Genomic DNA, 22,849 nt, shown 5'->3' with positions numbered 1-22,849 from the left:
TATTCTATTCTACTTTATCCTGTTCTATTCTATTCTATTCTATTCTACTTTATCCTGTTCTATTCTATTCTATTCTATTCTACTTTATCCTGTTCTATTCTGAGATCCAGGGAAGTACAAGTTTGTTTTTGTTTTTTTTTTTACGTTAAATAATTGCCTTGGTTGGAAACAGTGTGATGCAACAGTTTTTTCAGATATATTTTTAGTTTTTTTAATAGTTATGTTTTTATTTTTCAAGTAAAGCTGTGAAACTCTTGCCCCCCACAGTGGACGAGAATATATTTCTACGTCTCAGGAGGATATATTTTAATTACCTGTGGATAATCGTACAGAAGAACATAGAGAAATTCAGCTGAAGTCTGTGCATATTTCCTGTTTTCATACTTGTGTCATCTACTATAACAGTAGTGCGACTATTTTCCGGTCTGCTTTACACTGCAAAATATTTGACTCAAAACAAGTTAGATTCAGAAGTGTTTGATAATTTATCTTGTTTTAAGAGAGGCTTATTTTAGATTTAACAAAGAATCTTGTTCAGTGAAATTATCTCGCTACATGGACAGATATTTCACTTTTCACTTGTTTTTATCTTATTTTTAGTCGCCCCCTTGTTTTTTGCAGTGTACAGTTTGCGTACCTTGTCAGAATATGGCTCCTCTGTGAGGTCGATGCCCTCGGTCTCCAGCCGTTGTTCCAGGAGCGTGAACAGATCCGGACTCATCTTATTGTGGGAAACCTTCCTGGCCACAGCTACCTTCCCCCCCAGGTCCGAAAGCCACGGGGGTTGCACCGCCGGAGGGGTCCCGCAGTCCTCGCCCATGGAGGAGGCTGACGACGTGGCGCAGGGGCTGGCGGGGGTGCTGGGAGTCTTGGCGGGCAGAGGGGGGGCGCTGGGGCTGCTGCTGCTGCTCCGGATCACGGGGCTACTCGGGTGAGAGCGGGTGAGGGAGTGTGTGGGCGAGGGGGTGGGTGATGGCGAGGAGGGCAGGGATAGAGGGGGGTGGCGTAGACCGTTGGCGAGTCGCTCCTTGGACTTCTTGGCAGGAACCGGAGGAGGGACGGGGGGCTTTTTAGTGTGAGTCCTCATGACCCTCTCTGCACTTGCATTCGACTCGGGGGTGCTTGGGGTAGGGCTGGACAGGGGCTCTGGAGGGACCGCAGACTGAGGGGTGGGACATGGAGGTCGGAGGGGCAGCTGGGAGGGCACCGGTGGCCGGTCAGCCCTTCCTTTGGGACTCACTGGTGGAGGTCCATTGCGAGCCGGGGACCCCTCACTTCTGCAGGCCTTCGCGGGGCTGCCGTTGCCCGATTTGGGTCTTTCCTGGGTGGATTTGACCTCTGCGCTCGGATTGCTCCTCTGCTCCCACTGCAGATCCCCCAGGGAGTGGGAGCGTTTCCACGGCCCGGTGGACTCTGGGGGTCCATCCAGGTCCTCACAGCTGCGACTTGCCGGGATGGGGGACTGTCTTTGGGCTTTGCGCAAACCCAGCAGGTTAAAACCCTTCAGAGAGGGTTTGTGGAAGAAGCTTTTGGGGAATTTCGTTCGCTGGTTCTTGCCGTTCTGCTGCAAAGCTTCTGTAGAAATGGTCATCGGCAGCGTGGGGTAGTCTGGAGACTGGAGGCCTGCCGAAGAACGACTGGAGCGGGAGGTTTTCCTGCTTTTACCTGCGAAATAAAAATAGATTCTCATTTAGCAATTATATGCAGACACTTCCACCCTGGTCCAACCAAACTCATAGGCCCAATCCCATTTCAGCCCTTGGCCCCCTTCCTTAGCCCTACCCCTCCCTTTTGCGTGTTTACGTGAAGGGGTAGGTGTGTTTCGATTCTCGATGAATCAGAGGGGATGGGCTGTTTGACCCTCAAAACGGAAACAAAGGGGTATAAGAAATTTCCCATACCGTACTTTCCGGACAATAAGCCACACCCACCCCATCTCCAACATCTTACCATCGATTCATTGATGCCAAGCTTACGTGCAGCAGCTCTATTTCTTTATTCGACAGCCGGATCCATCGTTAGCCCGGAAAACATAAGTTAGCTGCATCATTTTTGAGTAGCGGGTTCTCAGCGTGTGGAAAAAAGTAGCGGCTTATAGACCGGAAATTACAGTAATTTTGTTTGAATCATCGGCAAGATGGCGGCAAAAACAGCAAAAAAGTGCAGCAGTGCAGTGCAACGAAAAAAAAAAACACACAAATGTACGCATTTTTCCGTAAATAATTTAAAACTTTATGTAAATAATTTAATCGTCCGCTTAATGCCGTTTCAATGTGTTATAGACCGCTTGTTTGAGAAATGTAGCAAAAAGTTGAATGCGTCTTCTCTTTCGGGCATTTCTGCAGTTTGCGTTTGATAGCCGCAAAAAGACGCCCATAGCCCATGCAACAGAGACAGTTACAGCTGCTGTCGGTGCGGTGCATTCCTTTGCGAACAAAGTTGTCGCATCTGTTCATAGCGCCATCGACGACTGCTGGTGGGGAGGCGCCCTATTGTCAGAAAGCCCGTCAGAAAAGGGTTAGGGTTGAACTAATTTTCAGACTAACGGGCCTTCTGACGATAAAATGGGCACTAGAGCTGATGACGGAACAGGTTTTGAAGGGTTGTCCGATTTTGTACGGGAATATTTTAACCCCTACCGCTTGAAACGGAGTTGTAAGAGGTAGTGTCAAGTCCAAGGGCGAAGGGGTAGGGGCGGAAATGAGAACTGGGACTGGGCCATAGACGACTGCAAAGCTAAATAAGCTTTACACCCTCTATTCTAACAAACAGCACTGCAAAAATCTAAACCTTACCAAGTGTATTTTTGTCATTTCTAGTCCAAATATCTCATAACACTTAAAATAAGACAGAATCACCTAAAGAGGAACTTTTCAGTGAGATGTAAGAACTGATTTTTAGACAATAGATCTGTAAAATCTTGTGTCAAGAAATCTTAGCAAGATAATTTTCACTTGTTCCATTGGCAGATTATTTTTTGCTTAATTCAGGATTTTTTTTTTTTTTTTTTTTGCTTAATTCAAGATTTTTTTTTTTTTTTTTTGCTTAATTCATGATTTTTGTTTTGCCTAATTCAAGATTTTTGTGCTTAATTCAAGATTTTTTGTTTAATTCAAGGGTTTTTTTTGCTTAATAATTTTTTTTGCCTAATTCTAGATTTTTGTGCTTAATTCAAGATTTTTGTGTTTAATTCAAGTTTTTTTTTTTTTTTTTTTTTTGCTTAATTTAAGATTTTTTTTTGCCTAATTCAAGATTTTTTTTTTTTTTTTTTTGCTTAATTCATGATTTTTGTTTTGCCTAATTCAAGATTTTTTGTGCTTAATTCAAGATTTTTTTGTTTAATTCAAGGTTTTTTTTTTGCTTAATAATTTTTTTTTTTGCCTAATTCTAGATTTTTGTGCTTAATTCAAGATTTTTGTGTTTAACTCAAGTTTTGTTTTGTTTTTGCTTAATTTAAGATTTTTTTTTGCCTAATTCAAGATTTTTTTTTTTTTTTTTTGCTTAATTCAAGATTTTTTTTATGCTTAATTCAAGTTTTGTTTTTTTTTCTTAATTCAAGATTTTTTTTTTTTTTGCTTAATTCAAGATTTTTTTTAATCTTAATCCATAATTTTTTTTTGACTAATGCAAGATTTTTGTGCTTAATTCAAGATTTTTTTGTTTTTGTTTTTTTTGCTTAATTCAAGTTTTTTTTTTTTTTTTTACTTAAAGCTGCAGTATGTAGGAATTATGTTCTAAGAAATTGTAAAATTGCCTTGACTGTCACCAGACATGAAGGAATCATGTCCATTTCAAATACTGATCTCACTGACAGTAGTAGTCCAGCCTGAATATGTGCATTTGAAAAGCTCAGTGTCAGCCCTGAAATGATGTTTATATTGACATTGTGTGTTTTGGTCTGAGGCTCCGCCCATCACCTGTCTGCTAATCAGAGTCAGAAGCCTTTCAGCTCCAGGTTGCCAGTTCCCAGTGGGCTGCAGCTGGAACATTTCTGATCACAAATGTCTGACGTTATTAAACCTAAAAGGACTCTTATTATTCCCAAATACATCGTGACAAAGTGAGAAATAAAACAAGGAGAATGTGTGGAGGGGGGGGTTCGGTAGTTCGGCGTCCGTGGTTCGGTGGTGGGAGGGTTAGAACTCCTGAATTTTCGCAAATTTTCATTTGAGTGTGCAGGACGTTTGTCCTGGCCTTTTATATGTTAGACTTATGTAGAGTAAGTCTGGTGATGATTTTTTTGTATGAAATTTATGGTGTGGTGGCAAGGATTAGAGGAAACGCTAGTAGTGGATGCTCATGCGGGATCTGGCAACCCCTAGCCTGGGCAGAGGAGGAGAGGATACCACGTTCTACAGTATTTTGAATGTAATTGCAGTACCAGTTTTGGCCACAATCCTACATACTGCAGCTTTAATTCAAGATTTTTTTTTTTTTTTTTGCTTAATTCAAGATTTATTTTTTTTTTTTGCTTTATTGAAGTTTTTTTGTGCTTAATTCAAGAAAAGAATCTGCCAATGGAACAAGTGAAAATGATCTTGGTAAGATTTCTTGAAATAAGATTTTCCAGATCTATTGTCTAAAAATCAGTTCTTTTATCTCACTGAAAAGTTACTCTTTAGGTGATTACGTCTTATTTTAAGTGTGATGAGATATTTTGACTAGAAATGAGAAAAATACACTTGGAAAGATTTAGATTTTTTTTCTAGTGAGAACAGTTTCTACGAGAGCACCTTCACTAATAAAAAAAAAAAACTCAAAACAAATCAGAATCATATTAATAAACTGCATGAGTCGGTAATGCTCTATTTTCCTGCCTTGGCTGACATTTCCTCACACTGCTTTAATTTTTGTGCAGATTTTGGCGAAGAAAAGGCAGCAGGAAACACAACTTGACAGACTCCGTATCATGATAGTTCGCATCAATGAAAAATATGTTAATGACGTCGATTTATTTTGACAAGTGTGTCAGCAGTCGGAGAAAAGTTAGCTCGTGTAAAGCGTTACGTCGTGGCCGGTTTCGAGGCTTATCTGTTCACAACTGTTAAATATAAAAGTACAGACATGCTTTTGGACTCAGGGTGGAGTGGTAACAGGATAAGCTAGTTCTGCCTGCTTTGCTGTTGTCATAGCAACAAGCCCAAATAAAGCCACTTGGATCAGAACTCTTATAAAACACAGTAACAAAAGGCTGAAGCAACTTACCATCATTCTTGGCGGTTTATAGAGCAAAATGGATGGATGAGATGGACGGCTGCCACATATTGTGGCTCGCCAAAGATTTTAAAATATAGAGGGATGAAAGAAAGACGTTTAATAAATGGAATGTGATGAAACGTCTCCACAGTCAGAAGAAATGTGAAAAAGCTGCACATACTGGGGTTCGATTATTTTGACCACGTGATTGTTCAGAGGCATTTTTCTATTCTGTTTCTATTCTAATTATTGTTAATTTATTGAATTAAAGTAAAAAAAACTACTCAAAAATGTCATATTAGAACCTTATAAGTGGCAAGTGAACCTTCTGTAATTACATATTTTACAGCAGAACCCGAAATTTGAAATATTTACATAATTACAAACAGCAGATAATGTTTTTTTTTTGTTGTTTTTTTTTTGTTTTTTTACATCAAAGAAATCAATCTCTGCCTTTTTTTTGGGGGTTTAAGACAATCAGTATTTAAAGTTAATAAATAATGAGCATGTACGTTTCAGTTATTCTCGCATAGAAATCAGAACGAAACACGATTACAGAAGGAAAACATTAAATAATAACAAAAAAAATGATCAGATATGTTAACAAAAAGCGTTCTGATCAAAAGAGAAGACCTTCAGGGCTCGACAGTGGAAGAATTTAAGGACACATGTAGCGACCGATGATGTAATAATGGCCAATAATGTAATAATTTTGCCTATTTTAAACTGTAACGCAGATAATAATGTAATAATTTCCTGATAAAACACATCAGTCATCACGGATACGTCCCATGTAGATCACACTCTCCTTAATTATGGTTGTAAGAGTGAATTTGAGAGTGATTTGTCATGCAAAATCTTTTTAGAATATTGTCGATTTGCTTAGATAATAATTTCATGTATGAAGGGATATTATATAAGTCATTAGTCTGGAGTGTATTTGGTAAATGATGAATAAATATGACTAGCCCATCCACTACAACTAGTTTTGATGAGCAAACTGCACAAAAAAAAAGTTTATTTCCAATAAATGCAGCAATATTTATGTATTATTACAATATCAGCTGCAATATGGAAGAGGATTAGGGTCACTGGGAAAAAAAAAAAAAAAAGGTCCAATATATTTTTTTATTATTATTATTCTGAGGGAAAAGTCAAAATTCTGACTTTTTTCACAGAATTCTGACTGTTTTATATATTTCTTTTTATTATTATTCTGAGATTAAAGTCAGAATTCTGAGGGAAAAAGTCAAAATTCTGACTTTTTTCTCAGAATTCTGACTGTTTTAAATATTTCTTTTTATTATTATTCTGAGATTAAAGTCAGAATTCTGAGGGAAAAAGTCAAAATTCTGAGTTTTTTCTCAGAATTCTGACTGTTTTAAATATTTCTTCTTATTATTGTTCCGAGATTAAAGTCAGAATTCTGAGGGAAAAAAAAGTCTGGATTCTGACATTTTTCTCAGAATTCTGACTGTTTTAAATATTTCTTTTTATTATTGTTCCGAGATTAAAGTCAGAATTCTGAGGGAAAAAGTCAAAACTCTGACTTTTTCTCAGAATTCTGACTTTTAAATATTTCTTTTTATTATTATTCTGAGATTAAAGTCAGAATTCTGAGGGAAAAAGTCAAAATTCTGACTTTTTTCACAGAATTCTGACTGTTTTAAATATTTCTTTTTATTATTATTCTGAGATTAAAGTCAGAATTCTGAGGGAAAAAGTCAAAATTCTGACTTTTTTCTCAGAATTCTGACTGTTTTAAATATTTCTTTTTATTATTATTCTGAGATTAAAGTCAGAATTCTGAGGGAAAAAGTCAAAATTCTGAGTTTTTTCTCAGAATTCTGACTGTTTTAAATATTTCTTCTTATTATTGTTCCGAGATTAAAGTCAGAATTCTGAGGAAAAAAAAAGTCTGGATTCTGACATTTTTCTCAGAATTCTGACTGTTTTAAATATTTCTTTTTATTATTGTTCCGAGATTAAAGTCAGAATTCTGAGGGAAAAAGTCAAAACTCTGACTTTTTCTCAGAATTCTGACTTTTTAAAATATTTCTTTTTATTATTATTCTGAGATTAAAGTCAGAATTCTGAGGGAAAAAGTCAAAATTCTGACTTTTTTCACAGAATTCTGACTGTTTTAAATATTTCTTTTTATTATTATTCTGAGATTAAAGTCAGAATTCTGAGGGAAAAAGTCAAAATTCTGAGTTTTTTCCTCAGAATTCTGACTGTTTTAAATATTTCTTCTTATTATTGTTCCGAGATTAAAGTCAGAATTCTGAGAAAAAAAGTCTGGATTCTGACATTTTTCTCAGAATTCTGACTGTTTTAAATATTTCTTTTTATTATTGTTCCGAGATTAAAGTCAGAATTCTGAGGGAAAAAGTCAAAACTCTGACTTTTTCTCAGAATTCTGACTTTTTTAAATATTTCTTTTTATTATTATTCTGAGATTAAAGTCAGAATTCTCAGAAAAAAGTGGATTCTGACTTTTTTCTCAGAATTCTGACTTTAATCTCAGAATAATAATAATAAAAAACATATTTTGGACCTTCATTTTTTTTTTTTTTTCCCAGTGGCCCTAATCCTCTTCTGTAACTGCAGTTATCCGATTTTCAAAGGAGTTTTTTAATGCTAGGGCACAGGGTTGTACAAAAGTCAGAACTGAATTGGAATAATCCCAAAATTCCAATTTAATTCTTGAATTTGAACTGAGATTGCAAACAGGATGTGGAATTCAAATTCAAATTGCAGGAAGTAGAATTGGAACTCTATGAAACTCATGACACATAATTAAGGCGTATTTAACAATGAAGCTTTACAGTATATATTACATATGATTACAAAATCAGTTTCATACAGATATTATTGTATGGACTTTTTGTACACTATACTTTATTATAGTAAATAGGCCTATTATTTATTTATTTATTTTAACTGAATCTTTTTTTTTCTTAACCACAAATTAACATTAAAACACACTCTATAAAACAGATCATTAAAACTGTAATAACTTTCAAATTGTGGAAAATGACAGGACAGCACTTCATTTCCCAGAATGCCCTGCAAAGTACTTAAATAAATGATAATTTAATTTACCAAAACATTGTTTCATTTGATTACTTTGAAATGAAAATATTATTAATTATTCAACATTAGGAGAATGTACACTTAATGTTAGTGTCTGTACTTAAAAAGATATGATATAAATAATAAGAATGAATTTCTCTGATTTGCAATGAATTCAATTCCACTTCCTGTTGGTTGGGGTCAATTCAAATTCATTCATTTAATTGAATTAAATTCTGAATTTTGTACAACTCTGCTATAACCAGCCTGTATGTAATAACATATTAGATTATTACCAAGTCATTACATTATTGGCGTTATACTATTATACATTTATTACATACTATTTAATACTTTATTTAAAATGGGCAAAATCATTAGGTTATTGGTTGCAACAACACTGTCTCTGTAAACTTTTTACATAAAATAATAATAATAATAATAATAATAATAATAATAATAATAATAATAATAATGATAATAATGATAATAATGATAAAGCCAGAAACCAAATTATTTAATAAGTATCAGGCATATTAAAGTATATAGTGTAAATATGCTTAGACTAAGAAGACTATTACTGTTATTAATTATTTAAGTATAAGTTAAGCTTCTTCTCACTCCTTTTCGAATATATATTATATGTCTTATGTTTAAGCATTTAGTTTATTTATTTTCTTCTGTTTTGACATTCATATTCAAAATAAATACATCAATCAATCAATCAATCAATAAACATTTTAAATGAACTTTTCCTACTCTCTTATATTAAGCTTTGTTTAGACTAAGTAATTAAAGAAAATAACCATTTAAATTATAATAATAAAAATAATTAAATAATGTTTTTTGGTAGAAGTGGAAGCACCGTGGAGCCCTGAAAGTGCAAGAAGAAATGCAGAAATGCTTCGCTAAATGTTACACAGCTCATTAATGATCAGTGTTAAGTGGCATGGAAGGAAGAAGACAGAAAAGAGGCGAAATAAAATAAAAATTAAAAAAATGAAAAAAAAAAAAAAAATCAAGCAAGCAGTACCAGAAGTCCTTTATTTGAAGGAGTGGGTTTTTATTCCACAACTTAAATCTCTACGGTGGCAGATTGCACGCTTTACCGCTGAACATGAACGACATACACACACGAGTGGAAACCCAACAGATAAAGAAAGAAGACAAATATGGACAGAGCAGCCGTTTATGAGCAATGAAACTGTTATTAGAATGTTTGAGCAGATGAAAGAAAAGCTACAGTCATATTTGGAGGGAGGGAAAGATAAAACAGAAGCAAAAGTTAAACTAAAAATTAAAAAAAAAAAAAAAAAACTCACAAATAAACTTCTAAAATCAGAATCCTCTTACTACGACAGCGTATTAGGGCCACATAAAATAAAAACAGTCACTACGAGAATAAAGTTGTTATGTTTCGAGAATAAAGTCGAAATATTTCACGAATAAAGTCATAATATGATGAGAATAAAGCTGTAGTTTTAAAAAAACTCATTATTTAACGAGAATAAACTCATTATTTAATGAGAATAAAGTCTTGGTTTAAAAAAAACCCTCATTATTTAACAAGAATAAAGTTGTTGTATTTCAAGAATAAAGTCAAAATATTTCGAGAATAAAGTCATAATAAAATGAGAATAAAGTCGTAGTTTTAAACAAATAATTATTTAACAAGAATGAAGTCATTGTATCATGAAAATAAAGTCATAGTTTTAAAAAACTCATTTAACAAGAATAAAGTCATTATATAATGAGAATAAAGTCTTAGTTAAAAAAAAAAAAACTCATTATTTAACAAGAATAAAGTCGTTATATTTCAAGAATAAAGTCATTATTTAACAAGAATAAAGTCATAAAATAATGAGAATAAAGTCGTACCCACTCATCGAATCATGTACAACTTGGAACATTTTGTTTTTCTTTTTCGTCTTTTTTGTCTTTCTGTCTTTTTCTTTTGATTGTTGTTTCTGAACAAACTGTGAGGATTCAACTCTGAGTTTTGGAGTCCAACAGAAGTGACAGTTGCTGCTTCGCTTGTTGCCTTTGCTGGAAAATCGGAAACTCTGTCAAATTTTCAAAATATTACGAATTTAATCTCATAAAAGTACGACTTCATTCTGGTTAAATAATGAGTTTTTTAAAACTGTGGCTTTATTCTCACTATATTATGACTTTATTTTCGAAATATAATGACTTTATTCTTGTCAAATGATGAGTATTTTAAAACTACGACTATATTCTCGTTAAATAATGAGTTTTTTTAAAACTACAACTTTATTCTCACGACTTTGTTCTCAAAATACAACTTTATTCTCGTTAAATGATGAGTATTTTAAAACTACGACTATTCTCGTTAAATAATGAATTTTTAAAACTACAACTTTATTCTCGTTAAATAATGAGTTTTTTTTTTTTTAAACTATGACTTTATTCTCATTATATTATGACTTTTTTCTCGAAATACAATGACTTTATTCTCATTAAATAATGACATTTTTTAAAACTACGACTTCATTCTCATTATATTACAACTTTATTCTCAAAATATAACGACTTTATTCTCGTAGCGACAAACGTTTTTATTTTCTCATGTGGCCCTAATACGCCGTCGTATCTTACAATCTATACACTAAAAACTTTAAAATATTTCCATCCACATATTCTTTTTTTTTTTTTTTAAGCACATACTGTATAATTTTGCAATATACTCTCTCTAAAAAAAAAAAACAAAAAACAAAAAAAAACAACACAATGAAAGTGACATGTTGAAATATTGGAGGAAAATGGATCGAAACGGCAGCTGTGATCTGAAACCTGACTAGTACATGAGTTCAACTGTAGAATCACCACTGCAAAAAAAACAAAAACAAAAAAAAAAACAAAACAAGTATTTATCGACACGCTACTCCGCTAAGCTGTTTTTTTTTTTTTTTTCTTTTAATGTAAAAACACTTAACAGAAATATTCCCTGGGACCGTAATAAACCTCCTCATATCCGTCTATCAGTCTTGAATCCAGAGGTGGGGGTGCTGGGAACCTGAGTCCAGGACTGGGCAGTGACCTTGTTCTCATCAGAACAGTTCTGTGCACTGGGGGGGGTCTGGCCCTCTGTGCATTGGCTCCCTGCTTTGGGGGGTGGATTAGACTTAGCGGCTCCCTCTCAGTTACAAGCGGACTTTGGCACTGATGATACAGAATGCCTAAAAGGATGGAAAGAAGGAGGAAGAAGAAGGCGGTGGATAGAAGAAAGTGGACAGTACAAAGCATTGAGGTTCATAGTGTAGAGCGGACTTTCTACAGGGGGGGTGGGTTCTGGAGCGGTTTGATTGGCAGGTGCTGGTCCAGAGGCGTGAAAGAGGCGGGATGTTAGAATGGCAGAAGCATGGGCAAAGAGATGGAGCGGAGGTGGAGACCCAGACTAGCTCTAAGGAAGTGGAGCCCAGGACTAAACAAAGCAGTCATTACCATTCTCCAGGTTCTCATTGCTCTCGTAACACCCAGAATCCCGCGGGGAGTCTCCCACCAGACCCCGACCCTCGGACAGCAGCTTCTCCTGGGACCCCGACAGACCGCTACGTTCCGGATCACTGCTGCCTGGACACGCACAAAAAACACACACACACACAAAAAAAATTGCTGTCCATTGCAAAGGACATTCCATTAAAAAATAAATAAATAAAAAATAACTTTAAAAATGTATCTGAAAAAAAAAAAAAAATTGTGGCATTACGCAGTTTCTAATCAAGACAATAGTTTAATGTAAAAAAGCCAAAACTTTTACTTTCTTGGGTCTCAGGAGGATGTAATCAAAATAAATTGTTAATAGCAATGTTTTTTTGTTTTTTTTTCCATCAAATGTATTAAATTTTGTAATGCCTCTGGACATCAAATTTAATAATAATAATAATAATAATAATAATAAACTTTATTTGTATAGCACCTTTCATACAGAAATTGTAGCCCAAAGTGCTTCACATTGATTGAAAAAATACAATATTAAAATACATTAAGATTTGATTAGAAATACAATAAAATAAAAATAAATATAAAAACAGCGCACGTTAAAATATTTGATTATGCATAGAATTTTTGAAGTGCAAGAAATAAGATGAAATTTGAGAGAAATACAATAAAATAAAAATAAAAATAAAAGCAGCGCACATTAAAATATTGGATTATGCATAGAATTTTTGAAGATGCTTTAATGCTTTTTAATGCCATTTAAAACCTTAATTTTCACTTAATTCTTCCTTTTTCGGTTACCAGTTGTGTAAATTGTATGTTCTTTATATGTTTTGTACATAACCCAAAGAAAACATATTCAGTCATTCATTCAGAATTTTCACAAACTATTTAATGACTTTTGATGACCCGCGGAAACCCTGATGTAGTGTTTTTTGATCTGGGAGGCAGCCATGGCCTAGAGTCTGCTAGTGACCGAAGGGTTGCTGGTTCGATTCCACAGACTGGCAGGAAAAGTTGTTGGCTGATGTGCCCTTGAGCAAGGTACTTAACCCCCCATTTGGTCCCTGGGTGCCTCATATGACAAGCCTGCTGCTCCTAGTCTGCAGTGTGTGGTGTGTTCTTGCATGTTCTAAAAGCAGAACTTAAAATTTCAATGTGTGGTGCATGTACTGTATACTGACAATATTAAAAAAAAAAAAAAAAAAAAATCTTACTCTTATAACCCATAATGCATTGCTGTAGAGCTCAACCTTAACCCTTTCAAGCACAAATTATGAGAACCTTCATCAAAATTTTTTCCTGAGTGTTTTTATTCCTCTTTAGGCATGAAAAAAACAATGCGATTGAAAATTTTCTTCTGAAAAATAAAATAAAAATAATTAAAAAATGTAAAAAATACATTAAAAAAAATAATAATGAAAAAAATAAAAATTCTTATGAACCTATTTTTCATGAAGTTGCAAAAATGTCCACTCAGCTGGACACCACGTTTAATTTTTGACGCACAGAAACATGTATTTACTGATAAACTGTGTGAAAACAATGTGGAGGGCTTGTGATTCTGAGGGTTTATCCTCAGGAGAGATCTACATAATGTTACCAATTCATGTCAGAAAAGTTATGTAGTGTCTTAAAACGTTAATAAAGATATGTGTAAAAAAAATTAAAAAAAATCTTACTCTTATAACCCATAATGCATTGCTGTAGAGCTCAACCTTAACCCTTTTATGCACAAATTATGAGAGCCTTAATGAAAATTTTTTCCTGAGTGTTTTTATTCCTCTTTAGGCATGAAAAAAAAAAAACAATGCGATTGAAAATTTTCTTCTGAAAAATAAAATAAATAAATAAATAAAATAAAAATAATTAAAAAATGTAAAAAATACGTTAAAAAAAATAATAATGAAAAAAATAAAAATTCTTATGAACCTATTTTTCATGAAGTTGCAAAAATGTCCACTCAGCTGGACACCACGTTTAATTTTTGACGCACAGAAACATGTATTTACTGATAAACTGTGTGAAAACAATGTGGAGGGCTTGTGATTCTGAGGGTTTATCCTCAGGAGAGATCCACATAATGTTACCAATTCATGTCAGAAAAGATATGTAGTGTCTTAAAACGTTAATAAAGATATGTGTAAAAAAAAAAAAAAACAAGAACAAAAAGCACAACAAAACCCACGAATATACAAGAGAACAGCTCTACAGGGTGTCCCATAAGTCTCCATACATAGGAGACATAATACATTCCATACATATATGGTTCTAACATGTATTTCTTTATATTTCTTCTTTATAGTTCTTCAGCAGTGGAGGACACGCATTGAAATGTGTTCCCGACAAAATGGCAGTCATATAGAGCATATTATATAAATAAAAATGGTTTATGTCAAGAAACGTTTTATTTTTCCTATGTATGGAGACTTATGGGATACCCTTAGAATAGCTGTCCACTGTGGTGACCACTATGCATGAAAGGGTTAAACACCCACAGCAGTAAAATGAATAAAATAAATAAAATAAAATAATAAAAATAAAACACAGTCATTCAAAATAACAGTAAAACACTGATGGGGGCCTTTTACTGCACAGTGACTACTTAAAGTCATTCATTTACTGACTTTTACATATTTTTAGGGATGTCCAATATTGGCTTTTTTTTTTTGCCAAAAACCGATATACCAATATTGTCCAACACTTAATTTCTGATTCCGATATCTACCGCTGCCGATATATGTGGGATCTTAAACTAATTTTAGGTAACATCACATATCTCCTGTCATGGAATTAACACATCATGCCTAATTTTATTGTGATGCCCCATTGGATGCATTCTCAAATGCAACAAGGCTTTCAAAATGTAAACACTGTCTGTGCAAAGAATACACACTTCAACTTAAGTTGTGAAAAAATGCCATATTTATTTATTTGCTCTCCCTCCCTCCATGAGTTTATTACAGTGTGGAAACTCTACTGTACCATTTTCAGTGAAAATCATGTATTTTCCTAGATTAATTTACAAATCATGTAGATGTTCATATAAGCTCAGAGTAAAGTTGAGGCTTCTGTCAAAAAAAAAAAAATAAAGAAAACTGAAGAAAAAGTGACTTTTTCAGTCAAATCTACAGTTATGTTCAAATCGCATCTCAATCTACCTCACTTAGTTTAAGTTTAGGCTTAGGACATAGCTGATTCAACAAATTTAAATATTTCTTATAAACACACTCTCCCACCCTTACAAATACTCTTTTTCTTTTATTCTGTTTATATTTTTGTTGTACTTTGTATATTATTGTTTTATTCCTATTGTCATTCTTTAAGCTAATGCTGTAATGAGTTTAGATACATTTTATAAGCCCCCCGGGGTTTTCTGATCTCACCTGCACAATTTGGTTCACTGTTTGTCCTAATGTTTGATTTGTTGTTGTGCTCAATAAATAAATAAATAAATAAATAAATGATAGGGATATCCGATATTGGCTTTTTTTTTTTGCCAAAAACCGATATGCCAATATTGTCCAATGCTTAATTTCCGATTCCGATATCTACCGATACCGCTGCCGATATATGTGGGATCTTAAACTAATTTTAGGTAACATCACATATCTCCTGTCATGGAATTAACACATCATGCCTCATTTTATTGTGATGCCCCATTGGATGCATTCTCAAATGCAACAAGGCTTTCAAAATGTAAACACTGTCTGTGCACAGAATACATACTTCAACTTAAGTTGTGAAAAAATGCCATATTTATTTCTTTTCTCTCCCTCCCTCCATGAGTCTATTACAGTGTGGCAACTCTACTGTACAGTTTTGAAAACTGCACATTTCTTTCAGCTACAAACAATGCTTCGTTTATGCCAGCGAAATCAAGGCATTATTTTGTCGGTTTTAATGATAGGCAAAAAAAATGATAATGATATTCACCGATATTACATTTTTATGCCAATATCGGGCCGATAATATCAGTGGGCCGATATTATCGGATATCCCTACATATTTTAAGGACATTTTAAATAAGGTTTTTAATGCGTAACTTTTACTTATAGTGTGTGATATTTTAACTTTAAACGTCTTCCACTAGTTTCAATACTTTTCTTCACACACAGGTGCACATGAACACATGCATGTGAAAAATCCCATGTTCCTGTGAGTAAATGTCAAAGAGAAGGGAGGGAGGGAGGGGGGGGTCATTTCAGGTCAGAATACCCAGTAAATATCAATACTCTCTGTTCCTGGAAGTCAAAATAGAGATATGATTTTTTTTTTTAATTGTTTAACCCATAAAGACCCAAAGAGCCACCATCGACCAAAAGCATCTACTGATCTGATACGTTTAATACCTGCTGATCCACTAATCCTATCAGTACATGTCAATAATTGGTGTAAAATACAGTTTGTCGTCTTTTCATGGTCATCAGATATGACCCATTTGGATGTTCAGAGCCTCCGTAGTTACCATGGAAACACTGTCATCTTCGACAACACTGATTCGCCAGTAAAACCCATGGAGTTGGATCAATGACAGTGGATGGACACACTTGGTTTCTGTTCAGTTAATGATATATTTTCATGTAAAAGTCACTTTTTCTTCAGTTTTCTCTGTTTCTGATACAATAACCTTTGAATTTACTCAGAGCTTTTATAAAAATCTATATGATCAGTGAATTAACCCTTTCATGCATGAATTATGAGAATTTTTTTTTTCCTGAGTGTTTTTGTTCCTCTTTAGGCATGAAAAACACACAATGTGATTTTTTTTTTTTTTTTTTTTTTTTTTTTTTTTTTTTTTATGAGCCTGTTTTTCACAGAGTTACATAAATGTCCACTCAGCTGGACACTGTTTGTTTAATTTTTGAAGCTCAGAAACATGCATTTACTGCCATACTGTGTGAAAACTATTACATAAAAGCATTTTAAAGGCGCTATATAAATCCAATCCATTATTATTATTATTATTATTATTATTATTATTATTATTGTTTTTTTTTTGTTTGTTTTTTTTTAACCTCCTGAGACCCAGCAATGCATTTTTGTCCTCTGTAGGGGACAAAAGTTTGACAGTTTCACTTAAAAAATGCTGTCCATTGTAAAGGACATTCCATTAAAAAATAAATAAATAAATAAATAAATAAAAAATAATTTTGAAAAAAATGTCTCGAGGAAAAAAACAAACAAAAAAAACTGTTGTATTATGTAGTTTCCAATCAAGGCAATTGCTTAATGGAAAAAAGCAAAATATTTCACTTTGCTGGGTCTCAGGAGGTTAATGCTGCTAATCTGATGTTTTCTCACATTTTAACATTCTCTAATACTAGTTATTACTCACTCAGATAATATACAAAAAAAGAAAAAAAAATTGTTGTTAAAAAAAAACAAAACAAAAAACGTCTTAATTACAGTCTATTAACAATTAACAATTGATTTAGATAAAAGAATAAGTAAGTTACAGTAATAGTATGAATGTCAGTTTATGGGATGATGCAGAAGTGTCCACTGTGTTGGCTGATTTGGAACTAAAACAATAAAACACATGAATATTCAAGAGAACAGCTGGAGAAGAACTGTCCACTGGAGTGACCACTATGCATAAAAAGGGTTAAATATAAAAAAAATACCAGATTTTTACAGCAGAAGTGGTAAATAAAGAGGATAATATCACAATAAATGCTGATAAATCACAAAATTACATTGTGTGATAGATAAAAAGTTCAATTTTCATGTATATAGTCTGACTTTTACCCTTGTGAGGTGTTCAGATTCTTGTTCTTCAGCCAGTGTTCGTGGGTGTGGTGGTCCTGCTGCTTTTGTGGGTTTTTAATTCAACATATTCATACAATTTTTTGTTAAAATACTAAACAGAATGTTTACTTCATCCCAATTACAAGCAACATAAAAAGCATATATGTTTAATATTTGCCTTTAGCCTTTGCTGGATCACATTTATACATTAAAGTGCTACTAGTTTTTAGTTGTTTTTTTTTTTTAACACAATGTAATATAAGCAAGATATGTATGGAAGAAGATTAGGGCCACTGAAAAAAAAAATAAATAAAAAAAATAAGGTCCAATATATATATTTTTTTATTCTGAGGGAAAACAAGTCTGAATTCTGACTTTTTTTTTCTCAGAATAATAATAAAAAATATATATTGGACCTTAATTTAATGTTTTTTTTCCAGTGGCCCTAATCGTCTTCCATAAGATATGAGAGGAAAAAAAATCTTTAAATAAATAATTACTCATCATTTTTCTTTTAATAAAAAATGAAAACAGGTCCCACAGACCCAAACACCATACAAGGGTTAAACAGCCAAACTACTAACAAATACAAACGGAGTATCTTGTATTAAATTTAGCAAGAAAATAATGTAATGTGACATATATTGTGGTTTATATGGTGTCAAAAAATTATTTTATTCTATGTATAGCCTGCATGTTTTTGCAGATGAATAATGTTGAATTGATTTAGGCCTAAAACAATGTTAAAAAGTAAAATTTCAAAAAGCTCCATATGTTTTTTGACAATGGGAGCTATTTAATTTTGTATTTCCACTACAATAATACAATGTTTGGTGCATTTATGAAATTATACAACTACAATAAAGAAAACATTCAAGATTGGTACAATTTTCTAATGATGTACACTATTTCCAAACAAAATTGTATTGTGTAACAGATAAAAAGCTCAATTTTCATGTATATAGTCTGACTTTTAAACAGCCAAACTACTAACAAATACAAACTAAGTATCTTGTATTAAATTTAGCAAGAAAATAATGTAGTGTGACATATATTTTAGTTTATATGCTGTCAAAAAATTGTTTTATTCTGTGTATAATCTGCACATTTTTGCAGATGGACAATGTTAGAATTGATTTATGCCTAAAACAGTGTTAAAAAGTACAATTTCAGAAAGCTTCTTATGTTTTTTTGACAACGGGAGCTACTGAACGTTGTATTTCCACTACAATAATACAATGTTTGGTGCATTTATGAAATTATACAACTACAATAAAGAAAACATTCAAGATTGGTACAATTTTCTAATGATGTACACTATTTCCAAACAAAATTGTATTGTGTAACAGATAAAAAGCTCAATTTTCATGTATATAGTCTGACTTTTAAACAGCCAAACTACTAACAAATACAAACTGAGTATCTTGTATTAAATTTAGCAAGAAAATAATGTAGTGTGACACACATTCTGGTTTTTATGCTACCAAAAAATTATTTTATTCTATGTATAGTCTGCACATTTTTGCAGATGGACAATGTTAGAATTGATTTCGGCCTAAAACAATGTTAAAAAGTACAATTTCAAAAACCTCCATATGTTTTTTGACAACAGGAGCTATTTAATTTTGTATTTCCACTACAATAATACAATGTTTGGTGCATTTATGAAATTATACAACTACAACAAAGAAAACATTCAAGATTAGTACAATTTTCTAATGATGTAAAAGAAGCATTTAAAAATTCATAAAAATTTTTAACTTTTACCTACTTTTCCCAAAATGTAATGGGATCTATTCTGGGTGACTGGCAATGTATAAACCCAGTTTGGTATGAATTCAACCAATAGTTTTGTTGCTACAGACATTTGAAATTTGGCATATTATAAGTAAATGGAGGGGAAAAAAAAAAGATTTTAAAAATTCATAAAAAATTGTAACTTTGACCTACTTTTCCCAAAATGTAATCACAGAAAGGGTTAATTTAGAGAAAAAAATCATACAGGAACTGCCACAAAAGTAGCACGGGGTCTTTATGGGTTAACTTAGAATTACCGCCTGAATAAATCCCGTTCCTTCCCATACTCACTGTCGTATTCCTGCAGCAGCTCCACGGCCGTCAGCAGCACCGCTCTGTGCTGAGGATCTCTGATGTTCAACTCGTCTAGATCCTCCTCCTCCAGCAACTTGAACGTGTCCAGGTCCTCGTAGCCGTTGAACAGGAAAGTGGGCATGTGCTCCTGCGTGACAGAAAGTTCAAGATTCATAAAAATGTTGACTTTGACCTACTTTTCCCAAAATGTAATCAGATCTATTCTGGGTCACTGGTAACACTGGTCTACAAGGAAAATGCTTCCAGAACTAGAAAAGCACTCGGAGAGCGCAGACCTCCGCCAAGCGCAAAAATTCCCCACATAATCGCTGATACAAATCCTACATTTATTTTTTAAAAAGATCCGGATCAGTCTTTGCGATTTGATAGAACACTTATATAAATTGTGATAAAATCCGCAATCTGGATCAGATCCGGATCAGTCTTTGCCATTTGATAGAACACCCCATTGTAAATCCCTGAGTCAAATTGCATGAGATTTGCACAATTCCCCCATATTGTGATTTCCACCATAATATTAGTCCCATATTTATTGACCTATATTTTAAGATTCCTTGACCATGAAAACATACCATTAGCAACTGGATTCATAATTATATCCTTATTAGTTCAGTAGTTATTCACGAAAATCACATTTCTCGTAATGGCGGTTTTCTTCTGGATCTAGCTCCTTAAGTATTAAAGCTACATGAAATCCGGTGGCATACTCCCGATGCGGAACTGACTGAGCTACACGATGGCGCTTGTCAGAAATTTCCACCTTTAATATTAAAGGCACAGTAGGCCAAAAAGTAAGGGCACCCCCATTTTTTATATAAATTGAGATAAAATCCGCCTTCTGGATCAGATCCGGATCAGCCTTTGAAATGTGATAGAGGACCCCATTGTCAATTCCTGAGTTAAATTTCATGAGTTTTGGTCAATAATTAAGCGAGATATTGGGAAACGAAAATTTTGGCCCCATTTACCACAATGTTAACGAAAATTTCAAAGTGATCCAGAATCCAGGATTTCTTCCGGATCACCCCCAAAAGTTAATCATTTCTTCCTTATCCCATTTCCAACAAACCCTGAAAATTTCATCAAAATCTGTCCATAACTTTTTGAGTTATGTTGCACACTAACAGACAGACAAACAAACAGACAGACAAACAAACCCTGGCAAAAACATAACCTCCTTGGCGGAGGTAATAAAAGTAATGAAATTTTACCACATGAGAGTCACTGATAAAGAAAAATCAAGTCAAAAATGCTGGTTGGCTGAACTTTCCAAGATACAGCCTTGGGTCAAAATGTGAAATTCAAGAATTAACGAGAGAATGGGTTTGACTCAAAAGGAATATTTGTCTCAGAGCTACAAGATCTACTTCAAAACACTGTCTGCACATTAGAATACATTCACTTTACAGGTTCTATTTAGTGGAAGATTTATAAAACTATTATATAAATGTACATAAACCAATATATATGTGTAATAACACTTAATCATATACCTTGAAAACATCAGCAAACCGGCACTTTTGTCGTTTATTTTCCAATTAATCTTATCAAAATACGTAACATTTAGCACATTTAATGTCTGAAGCAAATCATTTCTAAAAAATTGTAGACCAGTGTAATCTATAAACCCAATCTGGTATAAATTCAACTAATAGTTTTGCTGCTAGTTAACAAAGAAACAAACAAAATAAACCAAAAACAATACTCCTTGTGTTCGCTTCAGGGGTGGGGTAACAATAAAAATATATTGATCATTTATGAATATGAAAAAATACACTAAACAAGTGGTTCCAGGCACAACAAGCCCCGCCCCTCGCATGTATTGTAGCTTATTTTAGCATCGATCCAGCTGATGTCATCATGTCTATAAGGGTGTGTATTGGCAAGAATCTGGTGATACGATACAAATCACAATACTAGGATCACGACACGATATATCACGATATATCATGATACTGTTAAAAAGGCAATTTTTTGTTTGTTTCTTTTTTTTTTTTAATGATTATTTCCTTGAAGAATTGAATTACACCAGAAATCTGCACAAATACTAAACACATTTTTATCTGATCAGAGCAGGATCTAATGCTATATCACTAAATGTAACTGTGTTCAAACTTAAATTATATTTTACAGACATTACAGTTTCAGATCCTGTTCAAATGTTCATATTCTATTAGTTCAGAACTAACATCAGAACATTATTTTTGTGCAATCCCAACAGAGGAACTGACATTATTTAATAAAAGAGTGTTAAATAATAACACTGGTCAACAACAAATTTATTGTTGAAGTTTTTTGAGCTGATTTAGGATCATTTTGGTGTGCTGAATCCAAAAATCACATTAATTTTGCTCAATCAGGTCAACTTTCTGAACTATGCTACATATTGGCTTTTTAACATTTTTGCTTACATTTATGGGCATTTTCACATCATATGATACAAAATTCTTTCATATTTCTTGCAATAAACGAGTTCTGAAGATTTTACTTTTGCCAATTTATGATTAATGTTTTTTTTAATATTACAGGTGAATGAAATGGCTTCGTCTAGAAGATCTTGCAAAAATAAGCCTGACGTATTCTGCTACATCTGCAGTGAATACACCATTGTACCTAACAGGAATCAAGTCACAAGTTTCATAAAGTGTGCTTACCAATCTTATTTTGGTATTAATTATTATATTTTGTGAGAAGATCAAATTTTTCAAAATCAAATTAGCAAAAAAACCTGACCTGATTGAGAAAAACAGATGTCATTTTTGGATTTAGCGGTGCAAAATGGTCCTAATTCAGTTGAAAAAAACCTAGAAAACTTGCAAAAACCATTTTTTTGTAACCCAGTGTAATAAATAAAAAAAAAAAAACAAAAAAAACAAAAATGAAACTCCACAATATCTGCATTTGAGTAAACACCTAAAAATATCAATACAGTACTTTTTGATATCGATCAGTATTGTGAAATGAAATATCGCAATATATTGCAGAACCGATATTTTCTTACACCCTTACATGTCTATGCATGTGCTGATGTCAGCATATCTATATATGTGCCAAGTTTGAAGTAAATTGAAACAAAATTGATGTTTTTATAGACATTTGAAATTTTGCCCATTATAAGTAAATGGAATTATGATGTTTATTTTAATTCATAAAGAATTTGAACTTTGACCTACTTTTCCTAAAATGTTAACATATCTATTCTGGGTCAGTGGCAATCTATAAACCCAAATTGGTTTGAATTCAACCAATAGTT

The 22,849-nt window shown here is 33.2% G+C and overlaps 1 protein-coding gene across 1 annotated transcript in view; it reads right to left on the bottom strand.

Moving 5' to 3' along the window:
• The window catches only part of sash1a (SAM and SH3 domain containing 1a), an 813,502-nt gene that overhangs the window by 8,751 nt on the left and 781,902 nt on the right, over positions 1 to 22,849 (bottom strand). The window contains 3 exon segments of the mRNA XM_030128283.1: positions 638 to 1,665; positions 11,737 to 11,865; positions 19,573 to 19,723. Coding sequence (XP_029984143.1) covers positions 638 to 1,665; positions 11,737 to 11,865; positions 19,573 to 19,723 — 1,308 coding nt within the window.

This window comes from Sphaeramia orbicularis, chromosome 24, assembly GCF_902148855.1.
Source record: "Sphaeramia orbicularis chromosome 24, fSphaOr1.1, whole genome shotgun sequence".
In the NCBI taxonomy this organism is placed as follows: domain Eukaryota; kingdom Metazoa; phylum Chordata; class Actinopteri; order Kurtiformes; family Apogonidae; genus Sphaeramia; species Sphaeramia orbicularis.
Note: the sequence above shows the minus strand (reverse complement) of the source record. Positions and strands in the feature narration are given on the sequence as shown.